Genomic DNA, 17,236 nt, shown 5'->3' with positions numbered 1-17,236 from the left:
ATTTATACTTTTGGAAAGGAAAGACAGATAAATAAAATCTGCACAGGTGATATGTGTGTAAATATTATATATGTGTGTGTGTGTGTGTGTTGGGCATTAATTTTTTAGGTCATCTGCTAATCTGGACAGTTTGCATTTGGATTGAGAAGTAAAATTTGCAGTCCTTGGGTGCAATGTTGGACTGCTCCCTGCTTTGCATAAGGACCCTGGCACTTTGGAGAGATATATTCATATCATATAGAGAAATTTTTCCCTTTCTTTCCTTCCTCCCCTCTTCTCTGCCCTCTGTTAGGTTTGGTATAAGCATATGGCAGACATGACATAAGTGAAAATGAACACACACCCCCCACCGCCACCATCCCCTGCACCCTCTCGCTACTGTGACTCATGTATAAGAAAGCGGCAATGGAAGAAACACTTGTCAGGTGAAGTAGCATTTTCCCACATAACTAAATGTTTCCACCTGGCTTGTGAATTTCAGGCACTGTCATTCCCCTCAGATTACAATCCTCCACCTTTTCCCTGTGAATCCCTCCAGCAATACAGGAGGAAAGGTAAAGATCACTTGTATAAAAATATAGTGCATTATTCAACAGTAAGGACCTAAACACTATAGAAATCCTACAATAAACTGCAGAGTCTGGGCTCTGGATGACTGTGGTTTAGAGCCTTAGAGTATTTGAGAGAAGAAGGAAATATAAGATAAATATATAGATCACACTGGACATTTATAATCTACCCTGAGTAAGGGGTGGCATGTAGCTGCATTGCTCAAGGAGCAGACCAGAAAATGAGCTATGCCAAAGAGTTACTTTTCCTACTTGTTCCCCACTCTGGGTATGTTTGCACTATAATCAGGGAGTGCCATTGCAGGTCATGTAGACATGCCTGAGCTAGCTTTGATCTAGCTCGCTAAGGTCCTGGAGCAGTGAAGCTCTGGCAGCACCAGCTTCAGTGCAGACTAGGTGCCCGAGTAATTACCCAGGGTTTTGGGTGGGCTTGTATAGCCCACTGAAGCCTGTACCACCATGGCTTCAGTGCTATGGGTACTCAAACTAGCTAGATTAAAGCTAGCTGAGGTATGTCTACACGTCCTGCTATCATGCCCCATTGGTTTCAGTGTAGAACTACCCCAAGTCTGGGGAGGAGTAAGTTACTTCGCCTCTTAGCGTGGAGCAGCTTACTTGCTCCCTCTGTGCATCCTACCAGCAACTCTGGCCACCAGTGAGCAGAGGTGGATCCAAGACTCCTGTGACTTCCAAGCTCTCTCCGACCCTTGCTCATAGCCAGGCGTTTCAGACAAATAGCTCCTGCTCTCCCCACTGCAGCTGGAGTTACTATCTGAGCAGAGCTGGTCCGGAGAGTAATGGGGAAGGGGCTGCTCTCCTGTACTTCCTCTCTGTGGCCAGGTAAGGGCTGTGACAACATAACACTTGGTAATTGAGGATGGGTAACTAATGTTCGTGTGAATGTTTGCATGTGTGAAGCATCTGCAGAAATAAGGGTCAAGCATGTCATTGTCATTTTGGCAGATCCCAAATGTGGCCTCCTGGCAGATCAAGTGGATTGATTCTAGCTAGGTCCTTAAGGTGGTCTGGCTGGACATTCAGATTTTGTCCATCTTGTTGTGCCACCGAAGCTTTGGCAACCTTGTGATTGCTGGCTGTGCAGCGGCATTTCTTGAACTCACAGTGCCTGAATTTCACATGCTTCATAATTCATTGGTCCTCCATCCTAATACATGTTCGTACCAAGAAAGGCACCAAAACCAGGTGAAGCATGTAGAGAACACTAAATTACTTTCCTTTTATAATTGTTAAAGATACAGTATCAATTTAGAACACAAACTTCTTGCACCCTCCTACAGAATTGTCAGATACACTCTGACGCATTAAACTCTTTAGCTAACTAAGGACGTCTCAGTTGGAGGCCCTGGCATGGTGTATGTATATATACAGCCCACACAAAGATCTGTGCAGGATACTACCTACTACAGAGGCCATTAATTTACCCTTTAATGGATTATTTGATTTATAATTTGTGCTAGCTGACAGCTCTGTGTGTCAGAAGACTGCTGAGGATAAAACATCCTTTTGGTTGTAATCACACTGTACTGTATGTGGAAATAAAAACATAGTAATTCATAGTTCAGTAACAAGCCAGCCAGCCATGGATAAAAAATGGCTTGACTTAAAAACTATGCAAAATAGTAATTCCTCTTGGGAAGTAATATAAATTGGCAAAAGGTTGTTCAGATAGAAGAAAGCTAGCTGTGGATATTTTTTGGATTGTTTAATAACGAAAGGCTGTCAGTTAACCTGCCCAGCCCACAATGCTTCTGCTCTCCAGGATATCCTAATCTCCAACTCAGTAAAATCTCTTGGAAAGGGACTTCTTGGCTGGATTTGAAAGCATGCTTTCAGCTTTGGGGTTCTTTCCAACATTGGGAATACATTTATTTGTTTATTTAAATGAAACTAACCCTGTCCTTTGCAAAAATCACGTGACCCTTCATGTCCTCTTCCACACACAAAGATAGCAGTGTATTTGGGTATGTATCCAGGCACCAGATTTTAAAATATCTGGTCTTCTTCTTCTTGCATTTAGTTTTCCCCTGTTACATTTACATGAGTAATTGTCTGTATATGCACATGCGCAGTTCTAGTGGCAAAGGTTACATCATTGTCTGGGTCATTTAATTGACTTAGTACCACAGCACTGGTCAGCAGTGTTTATGGAGTTGCAGTGTATTCCCAAATCCCTTACTGCACACGATTTCAGGCATCTGCCAAATACATGTGTTGAATCCACTGATCTTTTCATATCACACTGTTACCAGCCGGTCACTGCAATCATTAATCTAATGTATATGCCTCAGTGTTATTTGTGAAAAGTGCTGTGACCCATCGTCATTCTCATTTGATTAACTTTGTCAGTGTCGGTACTCTGGCCAGAGGCTTGGAGTTGGAGAACTGCTGTGTTAAGAGTCTTATGCAAAAATATTTCACTTATCTACCAAGCGAATCTGCATGTATTGAATGTACTGTCCTCCAGTTTTCTGTCACCATTCCTCACAGTCACTATCAGTCACAAACAAAAGCAGCCTCCCAACGTTGTACTAGCAGGTGACTCTCTGGATATAGGACCGTATATGTACGTGTATAGAAGTGGTTCCATAGGATAGTTATACACAGTCACTGATCTCTCTGCCACGCTATCTAACTTGACTTCAAACACCTTGCTGTATATTCTGGGGCTGGAACATGTGAAAAATGCCTTCAGCCAAGGGACCTTTCTACCTCCTAACACCCTCAGTCCCAAACAATCAAAGCCTACATATAAGAAATGGCTGGCTGACCACTTCTGATGTGTGCATGGGTATTTGTGAAGGATTATGCTCATTTTCCTACAGAGACATGCCTTGGCACATGAGTACTTTCATTTAATAATAGCTCTCCCCCCAACATTTGTGCAAACAAAGCACAGTTGTACAAATGTTTGTTGAATAACAAGCCAATAAAGTCATGAAAACAGATGGATAGGATCACAGTTGCATTATTCACTTATATCCACTGCTAGGTCCTGTTATGTGTCCAGCGCTCTAAATAAGGTGGCTCACAGGCTTATTGTTGTTGTCAATGTCCTTTTAGCAGTCTGATTACTGCAATATCATGCCAGCATGAACATCAAATGATCATTTAATGGAATTGTTTTTCTTTGCTAACGTTAAAAGTGATGTCTTGTATGCACAGCTTAGTAGGATAAGGATTTGGTTGAGAGTCTTCTCCTCTCAGGTGCTGTGGTTTAATTTCAAGTTTCAATATAGCTTGAACTTCCAGGCTCAAAATAGTTGAATTCTCTTTTATCCCTTTTTAGAATCATAGAAATGTGGGACTGCAAGGGCCCTCGGGAGGTTACCTAGTTATCCCCCCTGTGCCGATGCAGGATTAAATATACCTAGATCACCCTGACAGATGTTTGGTGAACATTTGTTTTGTCCCATTAGGATGAGATCGCCGAAATGAAGAAAAAACTGAAGATCATGACTCATCAGGTTGATCAGCTTAAAGAAGAGATCACAGCCAAAGAGGCAGCTCTTGTGAAAGTACATCTGGAACATCAACGAATAGAAAAGGAAAAGGAGGCTCTAAAGGTAAGGCACCTTAGTTGTGGGGCGTTTGCCAGGACTCATTAGGAAGGAAAGGACATGGTTTCGAAAGTTCTTTCATATTCCCTGGCCCATGGTACTTTGCTGAACTCTTTAAGAACTATTCTGTAATTGAAGTATAACTCTCAGTGGCCTTTACAGGTATGAGTCTTCCATGTTTGTGATGGAAGAATAGATCCTTTTGTTTCTCTGCACCTAAAATTCTAGTCGTCAGATTCCTAGATTACCTGCTGAAAGTTTAAATTCTCCCTCTCTTTCAAAACCCCAAACTGTGCTCACACATATAGGGTTTTGTGGGTGTGCTGACTGCATCATTCTCTGTATAGTTGGCCCTCAGAATAGGAATTATTATTATAAAATTATTATTATCATAGAATTATGAATTATTTTGCAGAAGAGGATATTATACAAGAGGATAAGACTAAATAATCAGAGTGGTCCCTTCTGGGCTTGGAATCTGACTCTGTGATTACAAGTTTTGTTTCCTTTAACTTTTCATAGAATCACAGAATCATAGAATATCAGAGTTGGAAGGGACCTCTGGAGGTCATCTAGTCCAACCCCCTGCCCAGAGCACGACCAATCCCAACTAAATCATCCCAGCCAGGGCTTTGTCAAGCCTGACCTTAAAAACTTCTAAGGAAGGGGATTCCGCCACCTCCCTAGGTAACGCATTCCAGTGTTTCACCACCCTCCTAGTGAAAAAGTTTTTCCTAATATCCAACCTAAATCTCTCTCACTGCAACTTGAGACCATTACTCCTTGTCCTGTCATCTGCTATCACTGAGAATAGTCTAGATCCATCCTCTTTGGATCTACCTTTCAGGTAGTTAAAAGCAGTTATCAAATCCCCCCTCATTCTTCTCTTCCGTAGACTAAACAATCCCAGCTCCCTCAGCTTCTTCTCATAAGTCATGTGTTCCAGTCCCCTAATCATTTTTGTTGCCCTTCGCTGGACTCTCTCCAATTTATCCACATCCTTCTTGTAGTGTGGGGCCCAAAACTGGACACAGTACTCCAGATGAGGCCTCACCAATGTTGAATAGAGGGGGACGATCACGTCCCTCGATCTGCTCTCTATGCCCCTACTTATATACCCCAAAATGCCATTGGCCTTCTTGGCAACAAGGGCACACTGTTGACTTATATCCAGCTTCTCGTCCACTGTCACCCCTAGGTCCTTTTCTGCAGAACTGCTGCCTAGCCATTCGGTCCCTAGTCTGTAGAGGTGCATTGGATTCTTCTGTCCTTAGTGCAGGCCTCTGCACTTGTCCTTATTGATCCTCGTCAGAATTCTTTTGGCCCAATCCTCCAATTTGTCTAGGTCCCTCTGTATCCTATCCCTACCCTCCAGCGTATCTACCACTCCTCCCAGTTTAGTGTCATCTGCAAACTTGCTGAGGGTGCAATCCACACCATCCTCCAGATCATTAATGAAGATATTGAACAAAACCGGCCCCTGGACCGACCCTTGGGGCACTCCGTTAGATACCGGCTGCCAACTAGACATGGATCTAGACAATCTAGCCAACTTTCTACCCACCTTCTAGTGCATCCATCCAGCCCATACTTCTTTAACTTGCTGACAAGAATACTGTGGGAGACCGTGTCAAAAGCTTTGCTAAAGTCGAGGAATAACACTTCCACTGCTTTCCCTTCATCCACAGAACTAGTTATCTCATCATAGAAGGCAATTAGGTTAGTCAGGCATGACTTTCCCTTGGTGAATCCATGCTGACTGTTCCTGATCACTTTCCTCTCCTCTAAGTGCTTCAGAATTGATTCCTTGAGGACATGCTCCATGGTTTTTCCGGGGACTGAGATGAGGCTGACCGGCCTGTAGTTCCCAGGATCCTTCTTCTTCCCTTTTTCAAAGATTGGCACTACATTAGCCTTTTTCCAGTCTTCCGGGACTTCCCCGGATCGCCATGAGTTTTCAAAGATAATGGCCAATGGCTCTGCAATCACATCCGCCAATTCCTTTAGCACTCTCGGATGCAACGCATCCGGCCCCATGGACTTGTGCACGTCCAGTTTTTCTAAATAGTCCCGAACCACTTCTTCCTTCACAGAGGGCTGGCCACCTCCTCCCCATGCTGTGCTGCCCAGTACAGTAGTCTGGGAGCTGACCTTGTTCGTGAAGACAGAGGCAAAAAAAACATTGAGTACATTAGCTTTTTCCACATCCTCTGTCACTAGGTTGCCTCCCTCATTCAGTAAGGGGCCCACACTTTCCTTGGGTTTCTTCTTGTTGTCAACATACCTGAAGAAACCCTTCTTGTTACTCTTAATGTCCGTCGCTAGCTGCAACTCCAGGTGTGATTTAGCCTTCCTGATTTCATTCCTACGTGCCCGAGCAATATTTATATACTCATTCCTGGTCCTTTGTCCAATCTTCCACTTCTTGTAAGCCTCTTTTTTGTGTTTAAGATTAGCAAGGATTTCACTGTTAAGCCAAGCTGGTCACCTGCCATATTTACTATTCTTTCTACACATCGGGATGGTTTGTCTCTGTAACCACAATAAGGATTCTTTAAAATACAGCCAGCTCTCCTGGACTCCTTTCCCCCTCATGTTATTCTCCCAGGGGATCCTGCCCATCAGTTCCCTGAGGGAGTCAAAGTCTGTTTTTCTGAAGTCCAGGGTCTGTATTCTGCTGCTTTCCTTTCTTCCTTGTGTCAGGATCCTGAACTCAACCATCTCATCATCACTGCCTCCCAGATTCCCATCCACTTTTGCTTCCCCTACTAATTCTTCCCGGTTTGTGAGCAGCAGGTCAAGAAGAGCTCCGCCCCTAGTTGGTTCCTCCGGCACTTGCACCAGGAAATTGTCCCCTACAGTTTCCAAAAACTTCCTGGATTGTCTGTGCACCTCTGTATTGCTCTCCCAGCAGATATCAGGATGATTGAAGTCTCCCATTAGAACCAGGGCGTGCGATCTAGTAGCTTCTGCGAGTTGCCGGAAGAAAGCCTCGTCCACCTCATCCCCCTGGTCCGGTGGTCTATAGCAGACTCCCACCACGACATCACCCTTGTTGCTCACGCTTCTAAACTTAATCCAGAGACTCTCAGGTTTTTCTGCAGTTTCATACTTGAGCTCTGAGCAGTCATACTGCTCCCTTACATACAGTGCAACTCCCCCACCTTTTCTGGCCTCCCTGTCCTTCCTGAACAGTTTATATCCATCCGTGACAGTACTCCAGTCATGCGAGTTATCCCACCAAGTCTCTGTTATTCCAATCACATCATAATTCTCTGACTTTGCCAGGACCTCCAGTTCTCCCTGCTTGTTTCCCAGGCTTTGTGCATTTGTATATAGGCACTTGAGATAACCTGCTGATTGCCCCTCATTCTCAGTATGAGGCAGGAGCCCTCCCCTCTCTCACGCTCCTGCTCGTGCTTCTTCCCGGTATCCCGCTTCCCTACTTACCTCAGGGCTTTGGTCTCCTTCCCCCAGTGAACCTAGTTTAAAGCCCTCCTCACTAGGTTAGCCAGCCTGCTCGCGAAGATGCTCTTCCCTCTCTTCGTTAGGTGGAGCCCGTCTCTGCCGAGCACTCCTCCTTCTTGGAACACCATTCCATTGTCGAAGAATCCAAAGCCTTCTCTCTGACACCACCTGCGTAGCCATTCGTTGACTTCCACGATTCGACGGTCTCTACCCAGGCCTTTTCCTTCCACAGGGAGGATGGACGAGAACACCACTTGCGCCTCATACTCCTTTATCCTCCTTCCCAGAGCCACATAGTCTGCAGTGATCTGCTCAAGGTCATTCTTGGCAGTATCATTGGTGCCCACGTGGAAAAGCAGGAAGGGGTAGTGGTCTGAGGGCTTGATGAGTCACGGCAGACTCTTCGTCACATCGCGAATCTTAGCCCCTGGCAAGCAGCAGACTTCTCTGTTTTCCCAGTCAGGGCGGCAGATAGATGACTCAGTCCCCCTGAGGAGAGAGTCCCCGACCACCACCACCCGCCTCCTTCTCCTGGGAGTGGTGGTCGTGGAACCCCCAACCTTAGGGCAGTGCATCTCATGCCTTTCAACTGGTGGAGTCTCCTTCTGCTCCCTTCCCTCAGATGTATCATCTGGGCCACTCCCCACAATGGTACCTGTGGAGAGAACATGAAAACGGTTACTTACCTGTATCTGCATTGCTGGTACATGGATGTTCCCCCTTCTTCTGGAGGTCACATGTTGCCAAATTCCTTCACCATCCTCCTGTCCCCGCTGCGCAGCCTGCTCTGAATCTTCAGAACCTTGTCCCCGTAGAAGCATATCCTGACGTCTGTCCAGGAAATCTTCAGTTTCTCTTATGCAACGCAGGGTCGATACCTGTTGCTCCAGACCTTGAACCTTTTCTTTTGTGTCTGTAGCTTTAAGTGCTAACAGTACTACCCCAGTTCTCAGTCCGGTATTGCTGTGTAACTAGCAAGCACAAGCCTTCAGGGAATCAGGTAGTATCTTACAGTAGCTCCCTCTGCCCAGAAAGCAACTTCACTATTGCATGTTCTAGAAAGCAGAAAAATCTGTGTTTAAATAAAAGGAAAGTGGCCCAGCAATCTCTGGTTCTTTTTCTCAGCATTCTCTGTAGTCTCTCCTTGGATATATTATTACATGTGTGTTGACAGCTCAACCCAATTTGCTCCTGTCTCCCAAGTCTGAGAGTTAAAGAAACAATATCCATAGCAGGTCATTTTTCTCTTCACTTACTCCCATAAAAAAATCCCCTGCCATTTTCCATAGTGCTTTCTTTTTGTCAATGTCTCGCTATGGTCCAATGACTCCTTAGGTTTTCAGCCACTGTCAGCATATTACAGTTATGACAGGATGTCAATAGAACTGTATAAAAAGGTGATTCCTCTATCGGTTCTGTCTTAGAGTTGTTATATCAGTTACAGAGAAGCCAAACAGCACCTAATATTCTGTGGGCAGGATTCTGCCTTAACTAGTTCCCAGCCCTGTCTTGTCACCTCAGAATCATCCACCATCAGTTTGACAGCAATTTGATTGCTGCACTGTTTTAGCTACTCAGTTATTCACTAGCAAGTATGTGCATGGGTCAGCATCATATTAGGGACTGGCTTTGGGGCATTGTGGTTTTTTTCACCTATGTGTGTCTGCTGAATGCAGAGGTAGAGAACGGTGAGAGGAATCACTGACATAGGCACAAAAAAGCCCAATTATTCTTGTGGCATGAAGGTTTTAATTTGTTGTGTTTGCACTGATATGAAGAAAGCAGGCTTTGACTGAAAAATCAGTTTAAGTGAAATTGTGTAATGTGGAGGAGTAAGATTCACACAGGTGCTTTTCTGCAAATATGAGGTTTAAGCTTAACGCAGTAACTTACAGAGATGTGTTACATATATGCATGATGGGCGAACTTTACATGAGGCCTGATCCAAAGCCCACTGGAGACAACAGGAGTCTTTCCATTGATTTAGGCAGGTTTTGGATCTGGCCTGTGGTTCGAAGAGGTTTGGTTAAGCGTCCGGATGTTGAGAGATGTGTATCTGAAACCTATCAGAATCTTGACCCTGCAGAATTGAGTGGGAGACTCTGCACAAATAGCGACTACTGAGATTTCTAGCACTCGTGGTTCCATCGCAGGCAGAACGCCCTTGGGAACAGCTTTCTCATCGGGTTGCAGCATTCCTGGTTCTAGCCCTGGCTGGAGATTGAAGGTTAAAAGGCCCTCTTCCCTGAACATTTCAGAATCTAAATAACCATCTGGTTTGAATTTGGTTCTAGATGTTGGCAAAGGTTCAAAGGTATTCTCATTTTTTTTCAAAATGGGTTCTCCTGTTTCTAATAACACTCTGGGCCAGATCCTCACCTGGCTTCAAAGAAGCAGCACTGATTTACACCAGTTGAGGATCTGACCCTTTATCTGCATATAATGTGACTATGTGTGTAACCAAGTTTTGTTTCTCTTACCTTCTGTATATAAGACCCCAATACTGTAGCTATTGAAACCAGGTTTCAGAGTAACAGCCGTGTTAGTCTGTATTCGCAAAAAGAAAAGGAGTACTTGTGGCACCTTAGAGACTAACCAATTTATTAGAGCATAAGCTTTCGTGAGCTACAGCTCACTTCCTCAGATGCATATCGTGGAAACTGCAGCAGGCTTTATATATACACACAGAGAATATGAAACAATACCTACTCCCACCCCACTGTCCTGCTGGTAATAGCTATCACCAGCAGGAGAGTGAATTTGTGTGGGGGGGTGGAGGGTGAGAAAACCTGGATTTGTGCTGGAAATGGCCCACCTGATGATCACTTTAGATAGCTATTACCAGCAGGACAGTGGGGTGGGAGTAGGTATTGTTTCATATTCTCTGTGTATATATAAAGCCTGCTGCAGTTTCCACGATATGCATCTGAGGAAGTGAGCTGTAGCTCACGAAAGCTTATGCTCTAATAAATTGGTTAGTCTCTAAGGTGCCACAAGTACTCCTTTTCTTCTATTGAAACCACTAATCCCACCAGACTTATGCTTGAGTTTGTAGGGCCATGGAATGACTAGCAGTGGTTAGATTCTTTACTGTACCCGCCAGTCCAGATTTATATGTACTCAATGCATTCCACTGAGGGGATTTGTTTATGTCAGTGTTTCCTGCCAACATCTAATGCCACATCTTGTTTACAACTTGTATTTTCTGTGGCATAAGGAGAATGCTGAATTTTGATATATTAAAAAAATATTACAAAGCATTGCCAAATGCCTGGGCAATTTTACATTTGTAGACAGCTTTTACACACTGTTGATTGCATTTTAATGTAAAGTGGCTTACATTTGTGTTCTGGTGATGGATTCTGATCAGCATCCAACACTGAGTATGAGAGATATGAATGTTGCAGAGATGGAAAAATAAAAGTTTTATTAAAGAAAACAAGAGCGGAACAAGATCTTTTATTATGATGATGGAATTGTAGTTTCTGTCCTCTTAAATTATTGCTGTTTCAGGCACACCCTTCATCACATTCTGATTCTCTCATGTTTGTATGGTGCTTTTTCTCAGGAAGCACCTTGGAATCAGATCCTAGCTAAAGCATTTCTTTTATTTGTGTCCAGGCTTAAAAGCGTTTGAACCTGTACAAACAGACCTCATTAAGATAGTGCCATCTTGACTACGGCTAATTGCCTAACAGTGCTAGATACCTGTTTAGTAATCCAGCAAGACCTTATTACTCTTTCTGTGGATAAATGTGTTAAATTTTAGAACTCATGACAATGGTCAAGTCCTATCTGTAGCACAGGTAGATAGTTTGCAAGCTGTCTCCACACAGTTTTGCAAAGGCGTATCACTCCTGATCAGTGGTGACCCCTGCTATTCCAGCCTTCTCCGCCTCACTCTCAAATCTGCTAAAGCACTTTAATTTTGACTTTCAGAGCCTTCTGCTATTCCATATCTGGCTGTGACACATTTTTGCCCATGAGCCTTAATCCTGACTACAACAACCCTTGTTATTCCAGTCCTAGCCCTCTTCATAGCTAATCTCACAACTCTTCTGAACTGTACCAAGTTTTGCAAGATGGTGTGGCAAATTGCTGGCACTACTATGATGGGTCTCGCGCTTTCTCTTCGGGGGGGGGGGTGTTTCAGGGCACCATTTCTTGCTCCTGAACTGGGGTATTAACTGCTCCACTAGTATCCTAGAGGAGGGGAGTGGAAAGGGAGGGACCCGGGCCCGCCCTCTACTTCGGGTCCCAGCCCAGGGAACCTAGGGATAGCGGCAAACCACTAGAGCTAGCGGTTCTTTTCCCTGGGCTACTTCCCTCTCCTGCCCTTCAGCTTGTGGGACTTCCTGCCCTCCCTTTGCACAAACCAGGTATCCCTTTACCTAGGGTCTTGGTCTTCTTAGCCCACCACAGCACTTCTCCAAACTCTTCTCTGCTTCCCTCCAAACTGCTCTCGGCTCCAACGCCAATCCACTCTGCTTCAACCCCTCCAAACTGCTCTCTGCTCCAACGCCAATTTAATCTACTTCAACCCCTCCAAACTGCTCTCTGCTCCAACGCCAATCCACTCTGCTTCAACTCCTCCAAACTGCTCTCGGCTCCAACGCCAATCCACTCTGCTTCAACCCCTCCAAACTGCTCTCGGCTCCACCGCCAATCCACTCTGCTTCAACTCCTCCAAACTGCTCTCGGCTCCAATGCCAATCCGCTCTGCTTCAACCCCTCCAAACTGCTCTTTGCTCCAACGCCAATCCGCTCTGCTTCAACCCCTCCAAACTGCTCTTTGCTCCAACGCCAATCCGCTCTGCTTCAACCCCTCCAAACTGCTCTCTGCTCCAACGCTAATCCGCTCTGTTTCAACCCCTCCAAACTGCTCTCGGCTCCAATGCCAATCCACTCTGCTTCAACCCCTCCAAACTGCTCTCTGCTCCAACGCCAATTTAATCTACTTCAACCCCTCCAAACTGCTCTCTGCTCCAACGCCAATCCACTCTGCTTCAACTCCTCCAAACTGCTCTCTGCTCCAACGCCAATCCACTCTGCTTCAACCCCTCCAAACTGCTCTCGGCTCCAACGCCAATCCACTCTGCTTCAACCCCTCCAAACTGCTCTCGGCTCCAATGCCAATCCACTCTGCTTCAACTCCTCCTCTTGTCTGATTGAAGCGGGGGGGTTTTATCATGTGACTGGCTTCAGGTGCTTTAATTAATTTATAGCGAACTTTCTTCCCTCTACAGGGAATAAGGCTCCCTTCTAACACTCTCCTGCTGCCCTCTGGCCATGCGGTATCACAATGGATTAACCTCTTTTAGGCACTAGGATGAGATCCTCACACTTACGTTTACTTGCAACCTAAGCTAGCTTCGAATCCAACTCTGCTGTGTTGTAACAGCAGACAGCAACTGACCCCTACCATCTCCAGCATTTTTTCTTTATTTTCATTATACGAAGTGCCCCTGAAATACAGATCAAGACATTGCCATAAATGTAGAGAAATCTTTCCGAATTTCTCAAGGGTATAAAGTTTGATACAAAAATGGCTGACGTGCTGTTTACACCATTTCTTTCTGGCTCTCTGTGTGTTCGCTTGTATTTCTTATTTGCTCTTGAGAACTAGCAACATGTGCACAACACAGGAAACTAAATTAAAGTACGAGGCGATCTCTAAACCCTAACCCTAAATTACCACGTTTATGTAGTGGGAAGTTGTTGCTAAGCACAGTTTACCTATAGTCTTTGCTTTTGTCAGGCTGAGCTGCTGAAGATGAAACAACAAGCCCTGGAGACCAAACATTTTATTGAAAAACAGGAGGCAGAAGAGAGAAAACTCCTGAAAATTATTGCTGAGGCTGATGCTGAGAGGCTGAGGCAGAAGAAGGAATTAGACCAGGTAAGAAGGTCTAATTAAGAAGGAGCTTCTCCTTCTTGATTGCCATTCCAACTCACAGAAACAATCCTTTGTTCCTTTTCTTCCTCCCACCTGCTTTTTAAGGAACAGATCTTCAGCTGGGGTAAATTGATGGTGCTCCATTGAAATCAACCTGTTACTGTATTGATGGCAACTGAATGACTTCAATTTACATAACCTGATCCTACACTGGGGGGGAGATATAGGTCCTTAACAAGTTTTCATTCACCGATAAAGAAATAACGTTTTGATTGAACTGCTCTTGACTGATGAAGATACAGGCCCTGATGTTCTATGACTGACAGCTTTATAGCTTAATATCTTGCCTTGTTCTGCATTCCTAGGTTATCAGCGAGAGAGACATCTTGGGGTCGCAGCTTGTTCGGCGCAATGATGAATTAGCTCTGCTTTATGAAAAGATCAAAATCCAGCAGTCCATCCTAAACAAGGGGGAGACTCAGTACCGGCAGAGAATGGAAGACATCCGACTCCTCAAGCTGGAGATCAAGAAACTTCGGCGGGAGAAGGGAATACTTTGCAAGAGTGTGGCTAATGTGGAGGAACTCAGGTAGAAAGGCAGAATGAATAAATTTCACTAGCGGCTGCAGGCATGACATTACATTTGAGACACACGAGAAAGCTTGTTTTCACACATGGTAAAGATTTGTAATGACAAACAAGGTGCTCCGAAGGAGGGTTTGCTTTATCTGACCTCAAACACTAACTAGTTTAAATTCATAAACCAGTTGATCAGTAATTAGAAAAAAAAATGCCTGGATCTAAAGGAAGCCATATCCAAAATTCACCCTGGACTTGTGAGTTGCTGGTGACATTACAAGCTTGACAGACAGCAGGAGAAAAGGTGTTCACAGTCCGGCGAGCTACTTAGTGGTGCCCAGGGCCCACATTAGTGGAACTGCTTTTTATTAGGCAATCCATAGAGGAAGGAGAACATTTGACATATTTATAACAAACTCCCATATGTTTTCAGCATTCCATCCTGCTAGATTTATATGTGAGTCTGACCAGTGAGGAAGATTTAGTTAAATTTTCATTGAAGGTTGTGTTTCTTTAAAAGCACAGTTTTATAGCCCAGACTGATTTATCTTCTCCTACTTTGACTTAATGTTTTCCTTCTTTTTTTTTAACCTTACTATACTTGAGGCATATTCTTTCCTGGTGGGAAAACATTGTCATTTGCTGTACAATCTCTGGGGGACTAATAAAGAAACAGAGCTGTGTTTCCAGCAGGTAACCATGTCCCAAAATCTGGAGATGGAGGGTGTGGTACTGCCCTCATTCACACTAATTCTGGTATAACCCCGTTGGGTGAGATTCCCATCTGGGGATTGATTGATTTCTGTGGGGTTATGCTGATTTACCCCAGCTGAGGTTCTGGCCCATTGACTGCAGTCGGGTTATGCCAATTTTGGAGAAACAGGCCCAGGATTTTAACAACTGTGGCTCACATTCACTGCCTGCAAACAAAGGCAGGGGTTGAGCCTGCTGCTCAAATGTATTGGACTGGATGCCTGTTCCTTTATTGAAATGCAAGGAATGTATTGAAGTATAGTGTGGTGCCTGCCACCATGGGTGGATCAATTCTTGCTAACTACAGCAGCAAGCCTACACTTCAATGAACTCCCAAACCATTACTAAAACTGCCAGCTGAAGGAGTCCTTTTATCATTTGTACAACTAATTAGATTTAACCCAGTTCTGCCATAAGCTTTCTTGGCTTGCCAATGGGAGATGCCTTTTTTCCCTTCCCCTACTCCATCCAAATCTACACTCAGGACCCTGCAGCATCAGGATTTTCCAAACAGCCAGTCAAATTCAGCTGAGGATTTTGGCAGCTTCAGAGGTGGAAATCCACTGGGGGAGGGCGAAGTGGGAAGGCAAAGCAGCCATTACCTCCCCTTTGCCGGGTGGCGGGGAGTTGCAGGTGCCCAGCACAGCACTGGCTCCAACCAAGGATGTCGTATAGGCAGGGCTGCTGGAGAATGTGCTGATTCAGCATGTGCCCACAACAGCCTTGATTGCCAAGGTTCTTAGGGGAGTGCCCAGCAACTATTAAATCAGCCTGTGCTAAGTGGTGAAAGACTTCTGGAGCATGTGGGTGAGGTCAGAATGGGGAAGTGTAAAATCTTCTTTGAGTGGTTGCATATGTCTGTTCCACTTAGACGAGTGCAACACATCTCAAAGGACAAGAGTTGCAGTATGGGTAAGTAACTGTCTTTTACACCCCCCCCCCCCCAGGCCAGCTACGGTGAATCTGGCCCGATGTTTATTAAACTGTTCTGTGAAGTGAGGCTCACACAATAAAGGCTACAACTGCGCCTTTGTTAGGAGGAGAAATTATATGATTAGTTTTAAATTAAGATATTAAAGTCAAGGAGGCTTTACTATTGCATGTGATAGAAGGGGATAGGTGATAATAACATGCCCACTGTGCAGGCCCCCCAGACTTTTGCCCTCCACTTCACTCCAGCTCCCAAACTGCTGTTGAATGCAGTTTGAAACTAGTGGTGAATGACTTGATGTCTAACCCACAGGCAGTTTGGAATTAGGGTGACAAACTGCCTGACCTGCTTACAGCTGTCCTGTATACTTACAGAGTCCTGTGTTGTGGGAGTACCAGGGACATGTTTATTTTACCGTATGTGTGTAACAGCGTCACTGTGTTCTGAGCCCTTCAAGGACATGTAGCGAGAGACTATGACTAGGAACCAAACTTGGGTTTCCTGCAGTGTAGTGACCACTATGCTGGACCATATTTATCTGTTTTCTTAACTGGACTGAGATGCTCCGTCTCATAATTCATTCCTCAAAACAATCTAAAGTGCGGCCTTTAGTGAATACTATGGACCATGTGTGATCCCTGTGGGATGAAATGCTGTAGTCAGAATCAAGTTATTAGGCTCAATGCGGGGGTAACTGGGTAAAATTCTATGGCCTGTGTTAAGCAGGAAGTCAGACTAATGATCCTTTCTAGCCTTAAATCTATGAAATAGCTAGAAAAATTCCAAGCAGTGAGATCTATTAAATTGAGAAATAGTGGGAAGTGGTGAAAAGCCCTCGCTTGAGTCATTAAGACTAGATGAAGCAATAGAAAATATATCACGGGGCTACAACCAAGCAGTAGGATGGGAAGGATTTTTGGGTGACCACATGAGTCTCTTCCATCGCTAATGATCCTGCGTGTAAGGGAATGAAGAGTTAATGCTAATGCTGATGTTTGATTTCTTTGTGAAAGTTCATGGTTGGTTTTTTTTTTTTTTTTTTGTCCTGAACTTAAGGCAGGAGGTTTATCACATGCAGAAGGAGCTACTGAAGGAACGAACTCGATGCAGAGCCCTTGAGGAAGAGCTGGAGAACCCCATGAATGTTCACAGATGGAGAAAATTGGAGGTAATATTTTAGCATAACATTATCATGAGCACCAAAAAGGCCATATTTCCAAATCAACAGCATAGCGCAAGTCATACTTTGTTTAATGTTATGCAAATTGGCATTTAGAGGGGCAGGCAGAGTGAAATTTCCATAGTCCCGATGGTGGTTAACTGCTGAATGGCTCCTTCACACAATGCAATCAGTGTTATTTTTGTGTTGCTTCCGTAATGTACAATTGCAAAAGGCTTTGCTAAAGAGGATAGGGAGGTCTCGAGTTGAGATTTAAAGGGAAATGATTCATTAGAAGGGATG

The 17,236-nt window shown here is 44.5% G+C and overlaps 1 protein-coding gene across 2 annotated transcripts in view; it reads left to right on the top strand.

The window, feature by feature from the left end:
* Window positions 1–17,236, top strand: part of CFAP58 (cilia and flagella associated protein 58) — a 102,632-nt gene that overhangs the window by 35,491 nt on the left and 49,905 nt on the right. For both annotated transcript variants that reach the window (XM_084634152.1, XM_084634153.1), the window contains exons 11-14: window positions 4,007–4,153; window positions 13,374–13,514; window positions 13,877–14,100; window positions 16,831–16,942. In XM_084634152.1, the coding sequence (XP_084490278.1) occupies window positions 4,007–4,153; window positions 13,374–13,514; window positions 13,877–14,100; window positions 16,831–16,942 (624 nt within the window). The remainder of the gene's footprint in view (window positions 1–4,006; window positions 4,154–13,373; window positions 13,515–13,876; window positions 14,101–16,830; window positions 16,943–17,236) is intronic.

This window comes from Lepidochelys olivacea, assembly GCF_965140295.1.
Source record: "Lepidochelys olivacea isolate rLepOli2 genome assembly, chromosome: 7".
Taxonomy (NCBI): Eukaryota; Metazoa; Chordata; order Testudines; family Cheloniidae; genus Lepidochelys; species Lepidochelys olivacea.
This window is presented reverse-complemented; position numbering and strand designations above follow the sequence as displayed.